The sequence below is a fragment of the Notothenia rossii genome (genome assembly GCF_949606895.1).
Source record: "Notothenia rossii genome assembly, chromosome: 8".
Taxonomy (NCBI): Eukaryota; Metazoa; Chordata; class Actinopteri; order Perciformes; family Nototheniidae; genus Notothenia; species Notothenia rossii.
The window spans coordinates 32,800,675-32,827,122 of record NC_136906.1 but is presented as its reverse complement, the minus strand read 5'-3'; the positions used below and the strand labels follow the sequence as shown (position 1 = coordinate 32,827,122).

At 41.6% G+C, this 26,448-nt stretch overlaps 1 protein-coding gene across 4 annotated transcripts in view; it reads left to right on the top strand.

The window, feature by feature from the left end:
* The window catches only part of carm1 (coactivator-associated arginine methyltransferase 1), a 49,075-nt gene extending 29,152 nt beyond the window's left edge, over positions 1-19,923 (top strand). The window contains exons 5-16 of one of the 4 annotated variants that reach the window (XM_079646916.1): positions 1,754-1,864; positions 2,915-3,092; positions 5,382-5,472; positions 6,068-6,149; positions 6,255-6,340; positions 6,415-6,504; positions 6,580-6,717; positions 11,635-11,724; positions 11,838-11,947; positions 15,849-15,926; positions 17,030-17,086; positions 17,569-19,923. In XM_079646916.1, coding sequence (XP_079503042.1) covers positions 1,754-1,864; positions 2,915-3,092; positions 5,382-5,472; positions 6,068-6,149; positions 6,255-6,340; positions 6,415-6,504; positions 6,580-6,717; positions 11,635-11,724; positions 11,838-11,947; positions 15,849-15,926; positions 17,030-17,086; positions 17,569-17,708 — 1,251 coding nt within the window. In that variant the 3' untranslated portion in view covers positions 17,709-19,923. Of the gene's footprint in view, positions 1-1,753; positions 1,865-2,914; positions 3,093-5,381; positions 5,473-6,067; positions 6,150-6,254; positions 6,341-6,414; positions 6,505-6,579; positions 6,718-11,634; positions 11,725-11,837; positions 11,948-15,848; positions 15,966-17,029; positions 17,099-17,568 lie in introns of all 4 variants that reach the window. The other 3 variants (XM_079646915.1, XM_079646914.1, XM_079646917.1) reach the window with 3 other exon arrangements.
* The last annotated feature ends 6,525 nt before the right edge of the window (positions 19,924-26,448 follow it).

Here is a 26,448-nt window from a genome sequence, read left to right as displayed (position 1 = left end):
CAGAGATATGAAAAATCCACCCAAATGGCCCCAGAAAAGTTTTTTTTTTGTTGCTAAATCTTTCTAAAAATGTCAAATATCCTTTGTTTTGCATCAATCTTGCCACAGGATACTTATTATATGTTGTACTTTGGATTCCTAAAGCTTTTAGTCTACTAACCCATCATCCAAGGTTAGTTTTCACTATAAGTACAAAGTATTTTTTGGACGGACACTATAATTTACAGTTTATCATGTTCAATCTGAATTTTCTTTAACATAAAAAACATCTATATTGAATCTAACCTTTCTACATCCAACTGACAGGTTTATCATTACTTTGAGAAAAAAGATGATTAATTTAACCCTTTTAGAAGTGAAGTTATGGTAATTTGGTCTGGGAATGTCATTTTCGAGCCTGATACCTGAAAAACAGGCTCTGGGTTTAACAGGTTAAAAGAAAAAACATCTATATTGATTCCGACTTTTCTACATCTAACTCACAGGTTTATCATTACTTTGAGAAAAAAGATTATTAATTTAACCCTTTTAGAAGTGAAGTTATGGTAATTTGTTCTGGGAATGTCATTTTCGAGCCTGATACCTGAAAAACAGCCTCAGGGATTAACAGGTTAACGGGAAGAAGCTCAGCTAACTGACGATACAAACCATTTTTTACCGAAACTAAACATAAGTCTCACAAGAAGCGTCTAAATGAGCCCTGAGCGAAAAAATTCTAACGCACTTAGCACAGAACTCACGGTATAAATACTTTACTTACTAATTACTTATTGGATCTGCACAAACAAGATATCAGCTAGCAAGCTGAGATTCCACAGATTCTAGGGGTATTAGTATCATCACTGAGCGATGAAAACTCGCGGCAGGGGAAGCAAACCCAGACACACACACAACACACAACGTAGCAAACACGGGACATTGTCTTACCTTTTGCTGTTTCTGATCAAAAGTTGTCTTCAATGGCATTAAAACGATAAAAACGCTGCTGAAGGTTAATCCAATGGTTAATCCAATGTGTCTTTCACTTTGAAATGATTACTTATAATCCATCGTCATATCTATGGCAAAAACTGAGTTTTCATATATAGCTATTATGATAGCTACGAGAGTGTATGACAGCTTCCGGTTTTGGGCATTCTGGCTGCGCATCAATCTATTCACCAATGAGTAATGTTTCAATGGATTTTTAGGAACGTCCCCTCGATTCTATTGGCTCGAACGGTTAAAAAGAGGTGTCAATCATCAAAATTGACCGATGGGTTCCAGAGATATGGAAAATGCACCCACATGACCCCAGAAGTTGGTTCTTTTTTCTAAACCTCTCTAAAAAGGTCAAATGTCACTTGTTTTGCATCAATCTTGATACAGGGTACTTATTATGTTATCTTTTGGATTCCTAAAGCTTTTAGTCTACCATCCCATCGTTCAAGGGTGCTTTTCGCTAAAAGTAATGTTTTCTTTTTGGAGGGACACTATAATTTACATTTTTTTTTTACTATGTTCAATCTGAATTTACTTTAAAATAAAAAAAATCTATATTGATTCTGACTTTTCTACATCCAACTCACAGGTTTATCATTGCTTTGAGAAAAAAGATTATTAATTTACCCCTTTTTAGAAGTGAAGATATAGAGCCTGAGACGTGAAAAACAGGCTCAGGGCTATTATTCAGATATGCACACACACTTTAAAATGATTGACAGATTGATGGTGCTGCACAGACCTGTAATAAACCCCGCTCTCTTCCCTCCAGGTGGTGCTAGATGTGGGCTGCGGCTCAGGGATCCTCTCTTTCTTTGCAGCCCAGGCTGGAGCCAGGAAGGTGTACGCAGTGGAGGCCAGCACCATGGCACAGCACGCAGAGGTCCATCCATTTTTAATATGCTATTATCAGCTGCCTGACTGATATGTGACCCGCTCAATCGAAATCAGTCGGAAGTCGCAACGGCTCATTTAAAACTAAACGTGGATTTGCGTAAAAAACTATTTTTTCGGGGTTCGGGTGTTTTGTTTGATTTTAAACAAACTAAATCTTGGCTTTCAGAATATGAAACTTTTATTTCCAAAATCACACGATAAATACATGCTTGAAGCTTGTAAAGGGAAGGTGACACCTCTCACTCGCAATCTGCTCTTCCGTAGCGCCGCCCCTCTCCCTCCGGCTGAAATTATGAATGTAAGACGTATAGTAAGCATAGATAACACGGCAGGGTCCGTTACAGTTTGTTTTCATCTGATTTCAAATAAACAAAGTCTTGGCTTTCAGAATATTAAACTTGTTTCGGCAATTTCAGATGATAAATACAACTTTGAAGCTTGTAACGGCATAATTAAAAGCTGAGAACGGAGTAACTTAACGTAACTGCAGGCATAACAACAGCCAGTGTTTCTCTTGAGGGTTTTCCCCGGGAAACAAACACAATAAACACAAACATACACACACCCACACACACCACACACACACACACACACACACACACACACACACACACACACACACACACACACACACACACACACATACACATACACACACTCGCGAGCTTCCCCCAGACCAGTTATCCAAACAAAACTATCTTCCCTCCGTAGTATTTTCATCAGTTTGCTCCGCTAATAATCAATCAGATCGATGGATTCCAGAGAAGAGGAAACTTTGAAGGCCTTTTTCTTAAAATGATGACTCGGTGACAGTCATTATATAATGTGACATATTTCGCTTAATATTTGGAGTACAAAAATAATCCTGATATCATTAGAAAGCTATGAATCTCCTCTTTCCAACACTATATACAACTCAAAATGTGTCTTCAGGTCAATGCGACTGATTTCGATAGAGCAGGTCACATATGTTCTGATACCATATCACTCCGCTGATAAATTCTTACTTTAACATTGATGTGTGGTGTGCCTCCAGGTGCTCGTGAACAGTAACCGCCTTGGGGACCGGGTGGTCGTCATCCCGGGGAAGGTAGAGGAGGTGACGCTGCCGGAGCAGGTGGACATCATCATCTCAGAGCCCATGGGCTACATGTTGTTCAACGAGCGCATGCTGGAGAGCTACCTGCACGCCAAGAAGTTCCTCAAGCCCAACGGTGAGGAAGTTTGGGATTCGTGGGAAAACATTTCAAAAAGGACATATCGTTCTCATTCTTTTAAGTTCATATTAGTATTCAGTGTCTGTAACATGTCTCATGCTTTAATGTTCAAAAAGCTCTTTATTTTTCTCATACTGCCTGTGCTGCATCACCTCTTTTCACCCTCTGTCTCAAACCAGAGCCCAGTCTGCTCTGATTGGTTAGCTGGTCGGCTTTGTTGTGATTGGTCAACTGCTTATCACACCTCTAAGCCCAGTGTTTCCCATTCTGGGGGGCGCAGCGCAATTGAAGGGAGGGCACGTGAAGCTTGGGAAGAAATTGCAAACAAACATTGTTTGCTTGTAAAATTGACACATGTTTTAACACAACCAAGCCGATTTTCGGCGTCGATAGATGTCGTGTCGCTCTACTCAGATTGGTGTGTACTGCACCGTTGTGTCTTTTCAGCCGTGCAGACACCTTCCGCCGCCGATTCGACATGTTGAATCGTTGATTGGCTGTTCAGTTTAGCGAATCAGTGCATGAGAAGCGAAACGGAAGTGTGGGACCCAAACAAAAGTGACAATCTACAAGGCTCGATGTGTACAATGCTCGTTTGCCATAAGTTTTTTCACGGAAACACGAGCAATCTGTCCCATCAGCTGGCCAAAAGGCATCATATTCATATGGAGAAAGGCACCGTTTTCGACTTCCTTAACTCGGAGGTCTGTTGCTCCAATAAGTAAGTAAGGTGGGAGAAGTACTCAGATCAAGTACTTAAGTAAAAGTACCATACTGCAGGGTAGCTTGTGAATTTACTCCATGTGTAACTAAAGTCTGATTTAAAACTTGATCATATTTCACATCATTCATCCACATCTGTAAAGTAACTAAAGGTAGTGGAGGAAAAGTACACCTTTTACAGTGGGGCAAAAAAGTATTTAGTCAGCCACCAAAAGTTCTCCTACTTAAAAAGATGAGAGAGGCCTGTAATTTTCATCCTAGGTATACCTCAACTATGAGAGACAAAATGAGAAACGAAATCCAGAAAATCACATTGTCTGATTTTTAAAGAATTGATTTGCAAATTATGGTGGTCACCTACAAACAAACAAGATTTCTGGCTCTCACAGACCTGTAACTTCTTCTTTAACAGCCTCCTCTGTCCTCCACTTGTTAACTGTATTAATGGCACCTGTTTGAACTCGTTATCAGTATAAAAGACACCTGTCCACAACCTCAAACAGTCACACTCCAAACTCCACTATGGCCAAGACCAAAGAGCTGTCAAAGGACACCAGAAACAAAATTGTAGACCTGCACCAGGCTGGGAAGACTGAATCTGCAATAGGTAAGCAGCTTGGTGTGAAGAAATCAACTGTGGGAGCAATTATTAGAAAATGGAAGACATACAATACCACTGATAATCTCCCTCGATCTGGGGCTCCACGTAAGATCTCACCCCGTGGGGTCAAAATGATCACAAGAACGGTGAGCAAAAATCCCAGAACCACACGAGGGGACCTAGTCAATGACCTGCAGAGAGCTGGGACCAAAGTAACAAAGGCTACCATCAGTAACACACTACGCCGCCAGGGACTCAAATCCTGCAGTGCCAGACGTGTCTCCCTGCTTAAGCCAGTACATGTCCAGGCCCGTCTGAAGTTTGCTAGAGAATATTTAGATGATCCAGAAGAGGATTGGGAGAATGTCATATGGTCAGATGAAACCAAAATAGAACTTTTTGGTAAAAACTCAACTAGACGTGTTTGGAGGAGAAAGAATGCTGAGTTGCATCCAAAGAACACCATACCTACTGTGAAACATGGGGGTGAAAACATCATGCTTTGGTGCTGTTTTTCTGCAAAGGGACCAGGAAGACTGATCCGTGTAAAGGAAAGAATGAATGGGGCCATGTATCGTGAGATTTTGAGTGACAGCCTCCTTCCATCAGCAAGGGCATTGAAGGTGAAACGTGGCTGGGTCTTTCAGCATGACAATGATCGAAAATATTTCCAATTACCCAAGAGGGGCCTCAGTGAAAAATGTTGGGAACCACCGTCTTATCACGTACAATGTGTTGGAGTGCTAGCCAATATAATAGAAGCGCTAGTGTTACGTGACAACACTTTAGAGGCGTTTCAGGCAGAGAGAAACGATATAGAACACACTACAGGAAAGGTAAAACCCCAATAAGCGCAATAGGGCCTCTTTAAATGTTAAGATGGAGGGTGGAAGGCGCAGCAGCGTTTGTTGTAAATTGTCGCCTGTATATTAATATTGTTTTTCTGTGTTTGTGCGTTTCAGGCAAAATGTTCCCAACTATCGGTGACGTCCACCTGGCCCCCTTCACAGATGAGCAGCTCTACATGGAGCAGTTCACAAAGGCCAACTTCTGGTGAGCAGGGGGCGGCCACAGTTGAAGGGAAAATCGTCAGTTTTAGTTTAAATCAGTGTTTTTTGTGTTTTAAGTTAATGTTCGAGCACAGTGTCAAGATGCTTAAAATGATCACTGCAGTTTAGTTGACCCTAAACTCCTAAAGACAGTCAATGTTTTAAAGGTTCCATACGTTGCATTGGTGTTTTCAGTGAATTTGGCTGATTAGACTGTCATGTTTACACTGTTTTTGAATATCTCCTGTTACCTTTTTTGTACAAGTACACCTTCATCATCAAGTGGTGCAGGTCAAGGTGACCTTGAAGTTAGCAATTCAAGGACTCCCTATAAATGAAATGCATCATGGTCGCATGCAATAAGGTCACTCACTTTTTAGCACTCATTCCTGCAACACTCTATTATTATGAGTAGATAAAGATTTGTCACCTCATAATTTCTATGTAAAGCTCCGACACACCTTTTAACCTTAGCAGAGGTCTAATCTGCCAGAATAGCTGAAGCTTTAGAAGCTTTTTTCATAATCAAGCCTTCATTGTCTTAGGGTTAGCACCAATGAAAACGTCCCATACTGATCGAACTGATGTGTCTCTTTCAGGTACCAGCCCTCCTTCCACGGTGTAGACCTCTCTGCCCTGCGGGCGGCAGCGGTGGATGAGTATTTCCGCCAGCCAATTGTGGTACGTAATCCAACACACAAATACACACACACACAGATAAGATATAGTTACACAATATCACAGTTGTGTGAAACAGAAGTTGTTTTTGTTGTGTTTCCTCCACAGGACACATTTGATATCCGTATCTTGATGGCCAAGTCAGTCAAATACACAGTCAACTTCCTGGAGGCCAAAGAAGAGGATCTTTACAGGTGTGTGTCTGTACTCTGTATGTGTACTGTATGTTTCTGTGGTGTGTCATTAATCTGCCTCTCTCTGCTCTCAGGATAGAGATTCCCTTTAAGTTCCACATGATGCACTCTGGTCTGGTGCACGGCCTGGCCTTCTGGTTTGACGTTGCGTTTGTGGGCTCATCGTAAGTCATAGTTCCACTCATGCTGCATGTGTGTTGAATAATTCCCCCCACTAACCTGCCCTCATGTCTGTGCAGGATGACGGTTTGGCTGTCCACGGCCCCCACAGAGCCCCTCACCCACTGGTACCAGGTGCGCTGTCTGCTGCAGTCCCCCCTCTTCACCAAGGCCGGAGACACGCTGTCCGGCACCGCCGTGCTGATGGCCAACAAGAGGTACGACGCTAAACGCTATGTTCTCTAGCATGTTGGTTCACTGGGGCTGGGCCATATGGCCTATAAATAATCTCTCAAAGTACCCATTGGCACATATAGAAAAAGAGCTAACAAAACAAATCATTCAAAGTTAAATGAATCATTGCATTGATGAGTGTCGTGGTGTTTTTGTCCTGCATGTCATATCCTGCCTCACAGCGCACATTTATTGTCAGTAAAGAGAGACCTAAACCAAATTTATTATCTAAATTAGCATGTTTTAAATCCAAGTGTAATTCACAAAATAAATAATTAAGTTATTTTCATCTAAAGCAGGGGTGGGGAACCTTTTTCCTCTCAAGGGCCATTTCAATTTTTACAACATCCTCCGAGGGCCGTACAAATTATTGAACTCAACCTCTGCTTAAAAGTACTAAAATCACAGCCCATTCATTTGGCGTTTCTTTCATGCTGTGCAAAGAAAAAGCAACCTCTTAATCCAGATATCTCACCATGACTCGCGCATGCATGCACGTGCACGGTTGTGGCATGACCACCCAAACAGAAAAATATGGACACAAGAGGTTTGCAAATGTATTTAGTTTCCTATCCATGTGAACATGATTTAAGTGGGGGGAGGGACCTAACCTCCTCTAGGGCAGGGGTTCTCAAACTTTTTGTGCGGACCACTATCTATTATCAAGGATTTTCGCGGACCACCTCATATGCAAACCGTAAAAATAAGTACATATACAGTGGGGCAAAAAAGTATTTAGTCAGCCACCAAAGGTGCAAGTTCTCCCACTTAAAAAGATGAGAGATCCCTGTAATTTTCATCCTAGGTACACTTCAACTATGAGAGACAAAATGGGGGGAAAGAATCCAGGAAATCACATTGTAGGATTTTTAATTAATTAATTGGTAAATTCCTCTGTAAAATAAGTATTTGGTCACCTACAAAGAAACAAGATTTCTGGCTCTCACAGACCTGTAACTTCTTCTTTAAGAGCCTCCTCTGTCCTCCACTTGTTAACTGTATTAATGGCACCTGTTTGAACTCATTATCAGTATAAAAGACACCTGTCCACAACCTCAAACAGTCACACTCCAAACTCCACTATGGTCAAGACCAAAGAGCTGTCCAAGGACACCAGAAACCAAATTGTAGAACTGCACCAGGCTGGGAATACTGAATCTGCAATAGGTAAGCAGCTTGGTGTGAAGAAACTGTGGGAGCAATTATTAGAAAATGGAAGACATACAAGACCACTGATAATCTCCCTCGATCTGGGGCTCCACGCAAGATCTCAACCCGTGGGGTCAAAATGATCACAAGAACGGTGAGCAAAAATCCCAGAACCACACGGGGGGACCTAGTCAATGACCTGCAGAGAGCTGGGACCAAAGTAACAAAGGCTACCATCAGTAACAAACTACGCCGCCAGGGACTCAAATCCTGTAGTGCCAGACGTGTCTCCCTGCTTAAGCCAGTACATGTCCAGGCCCGTCTGAAGTTTGCTGAGAGCATTTAGATGATCCAGAAGAGGATTGGGAGAATGTGATATGGTCAGATGAAACCAAAATAGAACTTTTTGGTAAAAACTCAACAAGACGTGTTTGGAGGAGAAAGAATTCTGAGTTGCATCCAAAGAACACCATACCTACTGTGAAACATGGGGGTGGAAACATCATGCTTTGGGGCTGTTTTTCTGCAAAGGGACCAAACGACTGACCCGTGTAAAGGAAAGAATGAATGGGGCCATGTATTGTGAGATTTTGAGTGACAACCTCCTTCCATCAGCAAGGGCATTGAAGATGAAACGTGGCTGGGTCTTTCAGCATGACAATGATCCCAAACACACCGCCCGTGCAACGAGGGAGTGGCTTCGTAAGGAGCATTTCAAGGTCCTGGAGTGGCCTAGCCATTCTCCTGATCTCAACCCCATAGAAAATCTTTGGAGGGAGTTGAAAATCCGTGTTGCCAAGCGACAGCCCCAAAACATCACTGCTCTAGAGGAGATCTGCATGGAGGAATGGGCCAAAATACCAGCAACAGTGTGTGCAAACCTTGTGAAGACTTACAGAAAACGTTTGACCTCTATCATTGCCAACAAAGGGTATATAACAAAGTATTGAGATGAACTTTTGTTATTGACCAAATACTTATTTTCCACCATAATTTGCAAATAAGTTCTTTAAAAATCAGACAATGTGATTTTCTGGATTCTTTCTCCCCATTCTGTCTGTCATAGTTGAGGTGTACCTAGGATGAAAATTACAGGCCTCTCATCTTTTTAAGTGAGAGTACTTGCACAGTTGGTGGCTGACTAAATACTTTTTTGCCTCACTGTATAAGCGTAGTGTTAAAATGCAGATAGTTTTTATTGTTAATTATAGACAATCAAAAGTAAATTGAAGCCTATCTGATACTTTTTTTGCACGTGTGACCGGTGTCTGTCAGCGTTGTATATGTTTCTCAAAGAGGACGGCGGACGGTATTTTAATTAGGTCATCCCAAACAATGCCACAAGTGCGCGCGCAGTGCACTCACAAAACGGGCAGACAGGTCTACAAAAGACTACCGGTAATCTTAGTCCTGCTTTAGTTACTGTACTGCAAAAAGTAGACGGTGCTGCGCTCAACACACACACAGACTCAAAACCACGGACACACAGGCATATAAGTAGTGTTAATTTCGTCAGCTATTTTTTTATTTAGTTTTAGTTTCAGTCCTGTGTTAAATTTCCTTTTTAGTTTTAGTCATATTTAGTCACCTTCATCCTGTTTTTATTTAGTCAAGTTTTAGTCGACTAAAAGTCTGAGCATTTTAGTCTTATTTTAGTCGACTAAAACAGTAAATATTTTAGTCAAGATTTAGTCGACTAAAAGTCTGAGCATTTTAGTCATATTTTGGTCAAAGAAAACTAATTATTCTCTACTTTTTGTCAATGAAAACTATTGAGTCTTTTTTAGTCATCAGATTATAGAACATTTCAGTCAAACTTATTTTCTGTTAAATAAGGTTCGTTAGACCCAGGTCTTCCTGACAGTTCACAGTGTGCCGCTGCCCGTTGTAATTCAAATGTACCGCCGCACGCAGCAAAAACACACAGCTGCTGCCCAGCCGCAGCACCGGAAATGGAACTGCTGGGAGGAAAACTGACTATCAGAGATGTAACATTATCTTTGATAATATTTCGTCTCCTCATTTTTCGTCAACGAAAGTAAAGAGAGATTTTGGCATAGTTTTTATTTAGTAAACTACATTTTCGTCTCGTCACTTTTCGCCAACGATATTGCATGATGATTTCGTTACAGTTATTGTTTACTGCCGTCTCGTCATCGTCTCGTTTTCGTCATGGAAAAAAAGGTCGTTGACGAACATATTTCGTCATAGTTTTAGTCAACAAAATTAACACTACATATAAGTAACATAAACAATGTATAGGCCTAAGTTGCATAAATGCTTGAGCTACAGTATTGCAGATAAGCAGACAGCGCTGCTTCTCTCTCTCTCTATCTCTACTTTCAAAATATATTTAAATCTCAAAACAAACAAACAAAATTCCCAAAGTTGTCCTAAAAAATTACTTAAAGAGCATCTTGCAGGGTTTTTTTCTTTCTACATTTATGCTTAAACTTGCTTGAAAATTACAATTAAAAAAGTGAATGCAGGATTTGATATGTTTTACGAGACATAAGGGCAGGAATTCAGAGGGAAAGGAGCAATTTTGAGCTCTGCTCTTAAAAACGGCTTTTTTTTAAGGTCATACGTCAAACGCGTCATATAACATCACACAGGGGACACATCTCCGCTCTCTGACCGCGGGTATAGTAGAGTTGCGTTGAGTAGAGCGGTTGTGTTTTAAGGAGCTGGTAGTTTTACATTGTATTTCACCATTTGTAATCATGGTGCAGTATTGTGTTTGTGCAGGTTGCAAAAGCATCAATCTGGTGCACTTTGAGAGCAACATTAGGAGAGCTATGGATACGTCTTCACATCTTCAAACACTCGCTTGCTTAAACAAAATACGCTCCTGCCACACACACACACACACACACACACACACACAGACACAGACACAGACACAGACACAGACACAGACACAGACACAGACACACAGACACACACAGCCGAGCTTGAATGACACACAAAGACCCAGCAGTAGTTACTGTACTGTATCATATTATTTTCGAATGCGCTATTGACTGTATGATCAGTATGCCAGATGAATAGATCGCCACTGGGCTTTCAACTAAAGACACAGCCACGCAAAAACTGCGGAATTTGTACAGCTCCTTATGGGTACTGCAATTTGTGAAGTGCCGGAGCGCTCCGTCAGCACTACACCCCTGCCAGACGAGACATATACCACGCGATGACACATTAGGCTCGTGTTGTGTTCAAGGACCCAGACCGTGGCCAGGAAAAACAGGCACTCGCTTGTTTAATTCTTTTGCAGTCTAGATTTCTTTAATTATTTATTTTTTGCATGTGTTTATAAATTACCTCGAGGGCGGTATCAAATGGCCTCACGGACCGGGGCCAGAGGTTTCCCACCCCTGATCTAAAGCATTTAAACAGTATTCCAACCATACTAATCTTGTTAAATTAAAATGGCTCCAACTATGAATTTAAGGATTTTCTAAGCTTCTTCTTCAATTTGTATCCATAAACATTGAAGTTTGAGCTCCAGGCCTCACTGATGTACACAGCACCCCCCTCCTCTTTTCCAGTTGTAATTTTGTTATTTCTAAGTAATCATGGATTCTCCGATACATTGGTAAAATTGGTTAGGAAAAGACTTAGGACATGAATACTTTGACTATTGGACCGCAGCTCGCAGTTTCTCTGGAGGTTTTTTGTTGTCATGCATTGAAATAACAATGGTATTATACTAATATGCTAACTTAATGTGATTGGATCCTTCTCCACAGACAAAGCTACGACATCAGTATTGTTGCCCAGGTGGACCAGACGGGATCAAAGTCCAGCAACCTCCTGGACTTGAAGAATCCCTTTTTCAGGTGAGGGGGTCTCCTGAGCTCAGAAACACTCCTTGATCTCAGCTCCATGAATCATGTGAGAGGGGAGCGCTGTCCGCCTCGCCCATGTTAAATGTGTGTGTATGTATCTGCAGGTACACAGGCACTACCCCCAACCCCCCTCCCGGCTCACACTACACCTCCCCGTCTGAGAACATGTGGAACACGGGGGCCTACAGCATGGGGCAGGGCATGGCTGTATCAGGTGAACACACACAGACACTGCTGGAAGTCCATGTGTTCACAGGGGGCACAGCTTCACCGCTTCATGCTTATCGTGGAGAATAGTCTAGTTGCCAGCTCATATTCCTGTAGTGAACCCGGAAATATTGAGTTCAAAAATGGCTTGGCCGATTTGGACAGTTTTGGAGTGGTTTTGGCGGGTTATTGAGAATTCTTAGTCTATTTCTGGCCAAGAAAGTGGCCATATTTGTACCCTCTGATTTTAATACATTTTGGGTCCATTTTGAAGGTTTAGGAGGCTCTGGATCATTTTGATTGAACACATTGCTTATTTATTTGAAAGATAATTGTCCACAGTAGAGGTAATCATTTCATTTTGTGCTCTATTTTCAATGTTTGCAAAACTACTCATGGTAGTTAAAATCAGCCCAGCCGGGAGTACAAATATGGCCACTTTCTATTTAAAACGGCAATTGTTGATCCTGAAAATGTCAGAAATGACCCCCAAAACCACCTCAACATTTTCCAAATCAGCCAAGTCTTTGTTTTACTATTGTTTACATAGGCTATAATGCCATTCATTTCAATAAACGCAACTAATGCTTAGTGTGCAAATTGCCCAACATAGGCATGTTAGCATCCAGCAGTTTCTATGTTCTGGGGACCCGTACTATCATTTCTAACAGTAACCTTTGGGGTAGTCAACATTTCCATGTTCACTATGTTGGCAACCAGACTATAAGTGGATCATATTTTAATAGTAATACGCTTTCAGCCGCTCTCATCGATTTCAAAAGCGCACAACGAGATGCCATCACTGTGAGAACACTCCAGGGCGCGTCTATCATGTTTCCAACCCAATTTCGATTTAACCACGCCCACTTCAGCATTGACGTAGCTCAGCATGATTGCTTATGGACGTATACCGAGAATATGCTGTTCCCATGTTAACAACACAGAAGTATTATCACGTCTGCTCTAGATTGTGAATAAAAACTGATATGGGCCGCTATATTTAATAAATGTAGTGTCAAGAGGAATATTTAATATTCTCTGAGTGTTGGAAAGTAACAAATTACATATACTCAAATACTATACTCATGTAAAAAATGTGACAAACAAGGCAATAGGCTACAGATTGTTTGCTTGTTTATTCTTCTTAAATCCAGGGTGAATTAATATTAAACGATGAACTAACATTTACTCAGCTGTGCATAACTTTCATCGTCAGTCATATATATCTTTTTTTTTAAAGCGCTATTTTTGATCAATTGCCTTTGTAAAAGATGCTCTATGAAGCGACTGTAGATGACAAATTCATATTTCGTGGGATGAAAATCCAAGGCTGACTGAGTCGATGCTTTCATAATGCAGCAGTGGGCGTGGCTAAATCTAAACTGGGTGGGGAAAAAAGAATTGATGCCTTCAGGACTTAATTTTCCGAGGATAAATAATATTTACAGTTTTGTGCGCTCAAATCCACCGCACACACACTTATTTTTCAGCGCGACCTGGGCGCATCATTTTACTTTTCTAATGTTCTCTAAAGAGCACACGTCCCACAAAGACAGATGAAGGACGATTTAACATCAGGAAGTTACTTCAATTATTATATTGATATAAATAATCCAATTGGTTTGGTGAAGAAGTTTATGTATACCTAATTGGCTGTACTATTAGCTGTTGTCTGCTAAATTGTCACTCAGTTATACAAGATCGATCACTTCGGGGTTCCCTCGTCTCAAAGTTAAAGTTTTTTTCATATGTTTTTGGTTAGAAGCCTGAAATAGGACCTGTGGTTTATACAAGCTGAAGAGATTTTCACATTTATCCTACGACATAAAAGATGTTGATAAATATACCACTGGTGAATGTCTTTTGTCAAGGCAGTTGCAAACAAGTGACTGAATAGAACTGAACATCATCACACTTAACATTAGCTGCCTTTAGCTTAGCAGTGTTGATGTGAAGTTATGCGACCATCATGTAGTTTATTTATAGCCTAACTTTAGCTAGTTATTCTGGAGATTGAAATAACGCTTCAACTACATAAAAGTGGTGTTATATGTATGTGAGGACAATATATTTCCTCTTAAAGCTTGAATGCGCCCCTGTGAGCGGACGTTTACTGACTCTCCTATTTTGCTGATTCTGGCTGGAGATAGTTTATTGACAATGGTTGTATACACTTCAAAACGAGCCATAACCGTGCGCGTTATTGATGCACTGCGCTACAGATAGCACTACAGACAGAGCTCTGCAGTCATGCAAGCTTTCATTTCACAATTTCAATAAAATATAAATGCACATGCCTGGAGTATGTCATTTTTTTTTTTCAAGCTCAATAATAAATAGATTATATTTGATGGACATTTCCCATTTGTTCTGTAAATTATTAATTTTTTCTTATGGAAACACCGACTCGCTATAACTACACAAAAGTACACAAAGTCACTATCTACACAAAGTCACTATAACTACACAAAAGTACACAAAGTCACTATAACTACACAAAAGTACACAAAGTCACTATAACTACACAAAAGTACACAAAGTCACTATAACTACACAAAAGTGGGAATAATAGGTAGGCTACTAATACAAACATGGAGTTATTTAAAATATCATGTTAGCTCACCCATAACTTTAATGTCAGGTGCCTTTTGTCTGCCTGTATGAAGATAAAAGATGTTGGATTTGTTATCCAATGAAGCGCCAGCATAGTGCTGCTCAAGCAAAAAATCCCCATCAGCTCTCTATTATTTCAGCGTCTGTCTCCATTCTTCTTTATTTTCTTCTTTTTTATTATTGCCAGTTGCAACCATTATTAACGAGATAACATACTGCCACCTGCTGGACCGGAGAGTGTAGCACAAGATCTTGTCCCTAGATCTTTATTCATCTGTCTTTATCCTGTCTTTGAACAACTTATGTAAGTAAAGGGTGCAGTGATACTGTTGTAGTGTGGTCACAGCTGTACGTCTACAGATAGTGTCTCGGCCAATCGTTTTAAAGGACCAGACGTGCCTGTTTTATAATCTTGAATTAAATCCCACAGTCTAACGATAATTTAGCAAAAAGTTGACTGAGTTTCTGGATTGCAGGAATGTCAAACCTCCTTTATGTGGCCTGCGAGAGTTTGCAAAAACAAAATGTGCACATCAATTATATGCCGCTTTACATAAGTACAGTGTCCATAAATTACATGTCCCACGATGCATCTCGTTTTGTGACTACTGAAGCTTTTCAGGCGTTTTCTAGCAGCAGCACTCCAGGCAGTGTGCTGCTACACAGCGCTTTTTAAATTATTACTTTAACAAAAAATCTACATCTACACTGTAAAGCAAATATGTAATATTATAAAGAGTAGATATATTTCTTATAGTCTTGAAGTTACCACCAGCCCTTTGAGGGTAACCATCATTGAACTTGGAATTCAAATTTGCTATAGTCACTTTTATGTAAAAGCATACATTTTTACAAGAGTCTCGATTTTTTTATAGGGTCTTAGTACTTGAATGTTATTTATGTCACTTCATGTTTTTAAATTGCGGCTACTCATTGTTAAGCCACAGTTGTGTACTTATTTGTCTTTTTTATTGTATTACTAATGTGTTTTTTTGGGTGTTTTTTTTAACCTGCTATGCCACTTTAGCTGTAGCACTGTAATTTTGTGTGTTTGCTGTGGGACTTAAAAATATTTCTGATTCTGATGCTACTGTGGCCTGCCATGCAGTTTGAGTTGGCCCCCCCCTGCTCCAATATTATAATAAATCCACCTATTGTGCAACAGCCATCATGTTTTGCGTGATGTTTGCCCTGAATCCCCCCTCCTCGTAGCTTCCCATGTGGCTGAGTTATACCACTGCCTGTCAGGATGTGTCTGTATGAAGTGTTGATGGGTGTGTCTGTGTCTCCTCCAGGGATGCCTGCAGCTTATGACCTCAGCACAGTCATTGGCAGCGGCCCATCAGTGTCTCACAACAACCTCATCCCCCTGGGTACGAACCGCACTCCTCCTGACTTCTCTACATCTAATGGTACTTACAGCGGTGCGGAACACGCGTCTCCAGTGAGCACTGTTCACACGGGGAGGGTCTCATCATATTCTCACTGTGCTCACATGTTGGGGGATGTTGTTTAGAGGGATTATTGAATGGGAAAAATGCGGTGTGTTACTAATCACAAAGCCTTTGTGGAGGATGGTGTCATAATTTGATGTCTATATTGTATACCTTATGCATGTCTTTTTATTACATATACTTCAAATCACAAACTTCTTTTTAACTTTTACTGCCATATCATTACAGCTTACCCCATCTTTAGTTTATGCTTTTAATCTAGCACTGTTTTCTTTTAGGACTTCCCACTCAATGTAACACCTTCACTTTAACTGCTTTCAGAGCTTCGGTTCCAACTGAAATTAAAACTTTACCACACTAGGACCTAAGCATTGTCTAATGTCTCGGCTGTTAAGTGTTAGCAGGGGGCAAACTAGCATGTGAAAGTGTTTTTAACAAGTTTTCTGACAGTTATAATAAACCCGTCTTCAAGTCTGTCATTTTGAACATATTTTTGGTTAGATGCCTGAAATAAGATATGTGTTTTATACAAGCCTAACAGTTTTTCACTTGTTTTATGACACAAAATGTTTATGAATACTCCACTGGTGAATTTTTGAAGCTTTATGTGTCTTAAAAAAGGTGGTTGCAAACCAGTGACTGAATAGGACAACAAAATTCATCAGGGCCAACATTAGCCGCCTTTAGCTTAGCGGTGGTAACGTGAAGTTATTCGACCAACATGTAGTTGGTTTATAGCCTAATGTGAGCTTTTTAATTCTGAAGATTGTAAGCTTCAACCATTACATAAGTGGTGTTATATTTAAGTGCGGACAATGTATGTCCTCCTAAACTTAACACTAAAGTATCATAAACCTGTGAACCAAAAACCAATGGAAAAATCTCTCAAAGCTTTTTGTTAATGGAAACAAGGACATGCCATCTTTGCGCCTTTTGCTCAGAATAGGAAGCTACATGCATAAATGTCTGTTTTGATCCTGCACACATCATTAATGTCTGCTTTCCTCTCCGATTGGTCACAGTGAACACCGGCATTGTAAACCACACCCACTCCAGGATGGGCTCCATCATGAGCACAGGTATTGTTCAGGGTACGTCTCCCTCGTCACTTTCTCAAAAACCCTTCATTCTTGTTTGCAATACGTAGATAAATCGATAGACACTTTATTTACCCTAAATTGGGAAACTAATTTGTCCCAGCAGCAGTGTTTTCAAGCATTACTTGAGTTAAAAATATTTAAAAGATAAAATAGGATACAGATATATTAAAGGTATGTATATATTAAAATAATTAACGATGTATATTAACGTATATACAAATTCACAATAGAAAGGACATGTATCACTAGAGTATCTAAATACTACACAATATAATGAAAATACTGAATAAATTGAGTACCGTACAATCTCACTAATCTCACTAATATATATATATATATAACAATTGTGCAAAGTAGCTGTTTTTGCAAATGGTTGGGAGTTATATTAAAAAAAAAAAGGAGACCCTTTACAAGAGGGCACGTTTAATTAAATGCTTTCTTTGCCCCCCCCCCCCCCCCAGGAGCCACCACAGGCCAATCCGGTCCCAGCAGCAGCGGTTCGTACTACCCCGTCACCAACCAGTTCACCTTGGGGGGCGCCGCCATTTCCATGGCCTCCCCCATGGTCATCCCCAGCAACACCATGCATTATGGCAGTTAAGAACTCACCAAGACCTCTTCGACCCCCCCTCCCCCGCATGACAAGACAAGAGACCCCCGACCTCCCCCGGTGGAGACTGATGCAGCCAAAAGCAGTGCTGTGCTCGCACTGCACCCCCCCCCCCCCCCCCTCCCAGTGTCGTCCTGCTCACTCTTCTGTGTTCAGTCCATCCCCATATCAGCGTATCCGTCCACACTGAGACCCTCCTCCCCCCCTCGTGGATCCACTGGGACTTGATTAGCTGAGATGCACAGCTCCTCCCTCTACGTGTTTCTCAGCCCCCCCTCCCCCTCGTTTATTTTTATGTGTCATAATGAACCCCAAAGTGTTTCCTTTCCGGCAGCTGAGGCTTTCATGTGTACAGGACACTATTATCTTCTTAACACTCTTCTCTGGGCGTTTCATATCTCATCCGGTCTTTTCTACGGAGACTCATGCAACACATATTTGCTCTGCGCATGCAGATAGTTTTGGTTTTAGGCAGATGTATCAAAAAACTGAAGCCATCTATATGTGAAGGCACCCTAAGGAGTATGGGAAATATGCTTTCTTTGTGACTTGGACACCTTTATATGTGTAGTTTTACTTAAAAGCAGCAGTGTTGATGGACATCAGGATTAGGAAGAATGGCACACCTTTAGCAGAGAGAGAAATACACTGCTATCACTATTGTTAAAATACAAAAATATTGATTAGTGCAGCTTTAAATACCATCCTACCCATACCCGCGATGTGGTTAGCCTAGGCCCTAGCGTTATCTTAGACTAGAAGCAGGAAGAAACTCCCTTAAGTCAAAAACACACCTACCCTAGTTCTATTTTTAAATGTAAGACTAGTGAGCAGTCATAGTGGAACAGCTGGTTTGAGCACCGTCCAAAGTGAACTAACAGCCTGGAGACACTTTTTATCTTCTCGATAAGCCAAATCAGGAAATAGAGGGTTTGGAAGACGTATTTTAGACGGATATCTGTAGAAGAAATTAAAATATTAAGGCAGCATATTTCCTGAAACGCTGCTAAAGGTTTTAATGTAGTCACTGGGGTGGATTTAGAGCCTCGGGATGGTCACAAGTGTTCACACCTCCATCACCCCCCGAGCCTGATCCCTCCAACATCTCCTGAAAAAACATTTTGTTAAGTTGTACACACAGTACAAGTTGTGGGAACGAGAGAGGAGTTCTACACGGAAGGTGACCAATGAGTCTTCTGAAGGTGTGTGTGCACCTGCTGCTTCCATCACCCCCCCCCACCCCCCCAGAGCCCGATGCTCCAGCAGAAGGATTGTAAAGGGGGCAAAAGAACCCAGGCGGAATGAGAATAGCTGTGCTGGGTGCGCGGCGTCCTAGTTTACATCCTGCTTCTCCTCGGAATCTCCTGAGACTGTCGCAAAGACACTTCAATGTGCGGGTGGGGGGCATGTTTGGGACAGGGCCAATCCCCCAGTCTCCCTCCGGCTCACTATGTACAACCTCCAACATATCACCCCCACCCCCCCGTCATCAGTCATGCAGAGAAGGACTGATACGTGTACGCACCGCTTCCAGTGTCACAACTATCGGACTTTGGAATTTACGAGTTAGCAAGTTTTAAGAAAGCTAAGAGAAAATGTCTCTTTGTAGGATTAACCTTTTTGTTATTCTTTATTTTATTTTTTTCTTTCACAAAAAACAACAAACGATATAAAAAAAAAAGAGAGCAAATTAAATGTGCTGGAGATGTTCCGAAACCATCCTGGAATCAAGTGTTGTAGTACTTTGATGTGTAGCATGTGGCAGTTTAGCACTACTATCATGGAACAGTGTGAAGAAGAGTGTGTGTACTCAACAGCCAGTAATATGACCTCTGATCCAGACTCAGTGCCTGCACTCAGGTTGCTCAAACAAACTATATATAATAAGACAGATAATGCAGTATCAAGCAAAAATCCGCAATAGATAAAGAACCACTGGTTACTTAGTAGGGCAGGAATTAGTCGTCAGGATTTAAGCACTTCCTTTTCGCTCGCTTAAGGGATTTTTAAGTTTGTCCCATCCCACTGGTGAATGGCAGAAACGCTATGTCTTAAATGCCGGTCGCTAAATATGACTACAAACTGAATTAGCCGCCTTAACTAAGCGACATGAAGTCATGTGACCGTGATGTAGATTGTTTATAGCCTAACGTTAACTTGTGCATTTGTGCTTCAACTATTATTAAAAAGGTTATTGTGTGGGTTATCCAGTTGTAAAAAACTTGTTAAGAGTTATACACATAAAATATCTTATTTTCTGCAACATTCTAAAATCCAGTGGAAAAATCCCATTGGCTTTTTGTGGAGGGAACCAGGGGGATGCTAACTTCAGGCTCGGATTACAGAAATGTGTTATTACTGCACCAAGCAGGGGGTCAGCATGAGAACGTTTCCTGTGCTTAGTTCAAGCACTTTTATATTCTATTCAGAAAGCAAATGAGACGGTGAGAATACCAGTGTCCCCTCTTCACTGCAGGAGCGCAGCGTGGCCCGTACCAAAGGTAGTGCTTCTCTTTCTCCTGAAGGTGGTGCTTAGGAAGTGAAACAAAATTATTCTCAGGTAGGTCAGGGGTGCTGGCAGTGCGGTCAAGCCTTCAATGTCTACACGGAGCCAATGAGTAAAGGCCACAAGTCCTGTCTGTTAAGTTGATCTGTACACAGGTGATGAGTTTTTTCTTCACACATATTCCTTCTTCACCTCAGGGGTAAAGTTGTGCTGGACATCTTTACTCTACTTCTAAAGTGCCGAGGATCACGGCTGTCCAAGCCCGACTACACCAAACACAACAGGAACGAACTGCTCGCTAGTTAAACTAGTAGACTGGTAAAGTCAAAACAGAAAACACTCTACTATTAGTTAACACACACTCAAAAAGTCGACTAGTTAAGGCACACATCTTTACTAGTCTAAGCATGTTCGCTCCGTGTATGTTTTGTCAGTTTGATTTTTCGTTTAAACCATAGACTGGTTTAAACCAAAAGCCAAAACGAAAATAGCAGCCTTTTTTCGGCCGTTTTCCCGTTTATGTTGTCTGAATACAAAAAATGGATAACAAGAAGACCCAATTGAAAAACGGTCCGATTTTGGTTTTTGATAACAACTTGGCTGAAGTCGAATAGTCCATTTAGCGTAGGAACCTTCCTAACGGAGTGAAATGACCCGGAAGTCCCTCAGTGGCAGCCATGATAAGTGCCGTTCGAATTCTCTAAAATGATAGGAAAGGAGGTTTCAAACTTCCTTTATAACCTCCTTTAGCTTAGGAACCACTGGTCCTCCCTAACCGAAAGGAGAGGAGAAAATGCTGCCTCACAATGCCTTGCAGCCGCAGCATTTGCCGTCACACAACAGTCGGCCGTTCACGGACACAAACGATTATGACGGAGAAGTTATATCATGAAAGTTGCGGTGCTTATTAAGCATTTTAAAACTTCTGTGGTAACTTGCCAAAGTGCTTTGTTTTGAACGTTCATCGGTATTATAATCAAAAAGAGAAATATGAACATTAGTTTTTACTGAAATTGTCAAATAAAGTCAACATTTCACTGAGCTGTGTGGGGTTTGTTCAACTTTTAAAAGATGTTTGAATGGTGATATACAAAGTTATAGATGTTAAGGACTAACGTTTATAATAAATACATTTGTATTTATTTTTAAGATATTTTCATACAATCATACGTATTGAGATCATTTGTATTAATGTGGACCGGAGGGAGAGGGTGACGAGCTTATACATTTCACTTTAAATTTTTTATTTCAATTACAACTTTGGTCCTGAAGAAAATGTTTCTCTGTTGCCCACGTTCATAAAGCATAAAACAACAGCATCAGAGCACGGTGCAGAGTCTCTAGATGAGTTTACAGTAGTCCCTCGTTCTTAATAAACATCCATGTAGTCCGTTGTATAGAACAATGTAGTTTCCATAGTTTCCCCACAGCAGCAGACGCACACAATGACGTCCGCTGGCGCCTCATAAACACGTCGGATAGTGAAAGTGCATTCGGATTCTCTAAAGTACCGCAGTCTCTTCTCCTAAGTCCTTTTGAATTCTCCTATCCACTATCCCTTAACCCCGTGACGTTTCAATCAGAGGTCAAGGAATAGGAGATAGGGTTAGAACTTAGGAGCTGATTTTTAAACTATCCGACCGCAACCCTTGATTACATTTTGCGTTTTGAAGAATGAAGAAAAGCAGTCCGGTGGACCGGAAGTTAAACAACATATTTCAAAATAAAAGACACGAGGATGGCAATGCTCTAAAAATTCAATCCTGGAAAAAGTGGCGGCACCAGAGTATTTTTGTTGGGTAATCTATGGTAGGGCTAACCCATACAGTGGTGGGGCTCAAGTCAGTATTTGCAATGTAATTACATACACCGTACACGCTCCCCTTGACAGTGAAACACCGAAACGCCACACGTGAGGTTTAGATTATTTCCCTGTCCCAATCCAAATTGAACTGTATGAAATAAAAAGGCACATTTGTCTTGTAGTAAATAAAAAGGGCGACCTGGAGCCAATCCTGCAATTTCCCCACAGGTGAAAGAGTTGACATGCTGAAAACCCAACACCTGCAGGGGGGTCTGGGGGGATTCTCCCCTAGGAGATTTTTTGAAATACTAACATAAAATACACATTCTGGTACTCTCTTGAGAAGAATGCCATTTTAGTTTTTTGTTAATTTGTTCTGAAAGATGAAAAAGTATTCTCCGTCGGGATTTCCTGCAACAACAATAGAGAGAAGTCCCGCCCATCTACTTCCGACCCATGGGACCCTGGAAGCGGAAAATTATACATTGAAGGAGAGAGAAAAGTCATCTTTCGATCCCGTTTGAATTGTGCCACGAATGACACATATGATGTTTGTCAAATTAAAAGAACATTTTGCAAGTCAAAATAAATAAAATAAAAATGTGTCATACTGTGAAGTTACACATTTTTTTGTGTGAAACTGCTCAGTGAACTACAGGTCTCTGGTCTCGCACAATATGCGTTACTATCACAAAGATGGCCGTCACGTTAGTGTAACAGGGACAGTTATGTCTCATTTGTATATAATATATTATGTAAATATGTCTATATAATTACACAAAATCTGTGTTTATTCTTGTTTCATCTTGTGTTAATACCTGACGCAGTAGGACTCACATCAGTATGTGGAACTATAATTTTAGCGTGTACCCCTACGTTCCTTATGTATGTGACACTGTTCCCCTTTTTTTCGCGGGGTTCATGCATCTTTCTCCCCTTTTGATACTGATCTCTGTGGGAGAGGTAGGCGGCTCTTCAGCCAGAAGCAATTTCCGTGTTTTAGTGTCGACTTTATGCACTTTAAGTTACTTTTTATTACTTATTTTTGTTGTAGTGTCTCACGGGTGTTCACAATGTATTTCTGTGTTGTTTAATTTGTATAGGGGCACGTTAAAGAGAGTACTGACTGGAGAAATGTTTTCTTTCTGTCGCTGTTTCGTCAGGTATGTTGTGTTACTTTTTACGTTATGCCCTTTTGATACTGATCTCTGTGGGAGAGGGGCACGTTAAAGAGAGTACTGACTGGAGAAATGTTTTCTTTCTGTCGCTGTTTCGTCAGGAGTGAAAATAAATGTACATCCTGAATGAAGCTACACGTCTGGGTCGTCGTCTTTCTACACAACACAACGCAGAGTCAGACACAGCCGGTTACACTTGGTGCCGTGACGACCCGTTGTATCCGCGACCAGCGCCGTCTGGTCCCCGGGGTAAAGCTGCTGCCCACCGGCGGGAAGAAGGAAAGACTGGAGTGTGTGTTTTTTTTTTCCTCTTTTTTTTTTTTTTTTTTTTCCCCCCTCTCTTGCTGCGACGGCAGGTGCGTTAAAGGGACATGAGCGTGTTGTTCACCGAAACCTGCTGCTGCAAGTCAACTTCCTTCCGCTGGAGGAGGCCTCGGATGGTGAAGATGATGCTCCTGTGCCCGCACCTACCCCTAGCATGACCGATACCGCTCCGGCATCTGATTGGCATGGGACAGAGGTGTCCGAGTTAGACACAGCAGCTGCAACAGCTGGGCCATCCCTAGCTGGTTCCCTCTCGGATGTTGACGGGGAGGATGGCCGCACCGCCTCATGGGTCCTTGAGCAGTCCCCTTTTGATGACTCTGTTCATCCAGACCACCCACCACCTCCTTCTGTGTTGGTCACCCCCGTTTCTAGTGACCCTGCAACTGCTGTAGAGACCCCAATGGCTTTCCCAGCTCCTCTGCCACAACGGCCCCCTGCCAATAAGCGTCAAGCATCACATGTAGATGGCCAGGTTACCTCACGATTCGGCAGAGTCATTAGACCTGTGCGCCGCTTCATTGAGTCCATGGCACAACTTGAGTCCCTTCTTGAGGGTTGAGATAAGGCCGCGTGCTGTTATTAATGTGTGAAATGTGGCGTGTTAGCCATTATTTGTGCTCTGGTGATATACTGCTGTATTGAGCCTTTTTTTATTTTATTTTTCGCTCATCCACATCGTTTGGCCAGGGTGTGGGGTGTAAACTGCACCTCACCTTGTCTGTAGAGTACTGTGGGTTCTTGCTGGGCCCAAGCGAGTCCCTCATTCTCTTATCCTTTAGGTAGGAAGCTCTTATTGCTGTTTCATATGGTTTTGTTGCTTGTTGTAATGGCCAGTGTGTTTATATGTGGATTGTTTTGCGACCCAGAATTTTGCATAATTCTAGCGGGGTGAGTGTAACAGGGACAGTTATGTCTCATTTGTATATAATATATTATGTAAATATGTCTATATAATTACACAAAATCTGTGTTTATTCTTGTTTCATCTTGTGTTAATACCTGACGCAGTAGGACTCACATCAGTATGTGGAACTATAATTTTAGCGTGTACCCCTACGTTCCTTATGTATGTGACACTGTTCCCCTTTTTTTCGCGGGGTTCATGCATCTTTCTCCCCTTTTGATACTGATCTCTGTGGGAGAGGTAGGCGGCTCTTCAGCCAGAAGCAATTTCCGTGTTTTAGTGTCGACTTTATGCACTTTAAGTTACTTTTTATTACTTATTTTTGTTGTAGTGTCTCACGGGTGTTCACAATGTATTTCTGTGTTGTTTAATTTGTATAGGGGCACGTTAAAGAGAGTACTGACTGGAGAAATGTTTTCTTTCTGTCGCTGTTTCGTCAGGTATGTTGTGTTACTTTTTACGTTATGCCCTTTTGATACTGATCTCTGTGGGAGAGGGGCACGTTAAAGAGAGTACTGACTGGAGAAATGTTTTCTTTCTGTCGCTGTTTCGTCAGGAGTGAAAATAAATGTACATCCTGAATGAAGCTACACGTCTGGGTCGTCGTCTTTCTACACAACACAACGCAGAGTCAGACACAGCCGGTTACATTAGCACATTTCACCTGTTTCTTACAGAATGAGGCGAAAAAGTATAAAACGAGGTGAAAATCACTACAAGTCTGGGCATGTTGAGAGCTGAACATACACGAAAGGGGAGTTAGTCGGTTCTGTAAGAGCCAGCATGCAGGACCGGCTTTACAAGGTTTCAGTAAGTAATACGAGTGCAATGTTTAACGTTAATGTCAGCTAGCTAACATTATCTAACAAGGTACACGTGTTTTGTTTTAGCAACTAGTTTTCTCCTTAAAGAGCAACTTCCAGGTTAAAGACACCTGTGAATAAATGTGTAGGAAAATTATGAATACACTAGATTTTCAAAAAAATATACAAATATACACTACATCAGGGGTCGGCAACCTTTCTGATATGAAGTGCCATTTAAAAAAAAAAAATGTTATCAGCGTGCCAACGAACGAGAATTATAAAGGGGGGGGGGGAGGCATTGAGGAGCTTGACGCTCGTCAACTATCAGCAGGAGGGCGGGGGAGCCTCGCTGCGTGGAAGCAGTGTGTGGACCTGTCAGCGCAACTTACATGATGCCGAGTTTAACAAACACATTTAAATAATTGGTTTAAAAGGCATAATAATAAGGACGATCGTCCGTTCTGTGATTCTCCAGACTGAGCACACATGTTATGATATTAGGGTCATGCAGTGTGAGATGAGATCGCTGTCCGTTTAAGAGAGAGAGAGAGAGAGAGAGAGAGAGGGGTGTGGCTTGTGCATGTGTGTTTGTGGATGGTAGAGGGACAGTGAGGGAACGTGTGTATGTTTCTGGAAGTGAAACAAGGAAGCAGACAAACAGAAGTTTTGTGAAACAGAAGAACAGCTAAATAAATGCAACGGCCTCCCAAGAAGTGCTCGCCTCAGTCATTTAAGCTAAAGTGGGTTATTGAACCTGAAGCTTGTTGCTTCTGCCCTCCTCGACTACGGTCTGGGAGCTGACAGGAAAGTTCAACACACAGATGGCCAGTCCGCCCCTTTGTAGCATATTATTTCGATGAGAGATCAGCAGGTCGCCACTGGGCTTTCAATTAAATACACAGCCACGCAAAAACTGCGGCATTTTCTACAGCTCCTTATGGGTACTGCAATTAGTGAAGTGCTTTCCTCCGTGGTGAAACGATCAGCACTGCACCACGGAGGAAAGCGGCAGAAAGTCACCTGGAGATAAAGAGAGCGGGGCTGCGTTGCGTGCATGGCTTCCTTCTGCAGGTAACGGGGAGACGCGCTCTGGCGGCGGTCTCGTTCAGGATCCAAAAATACAATTTAAATATTTTGCACACTTATTCCACTTATTCCTAGTGTGCCACTGGTTACGGTGCCGCATGCCAATGCTGGCACGCGTGC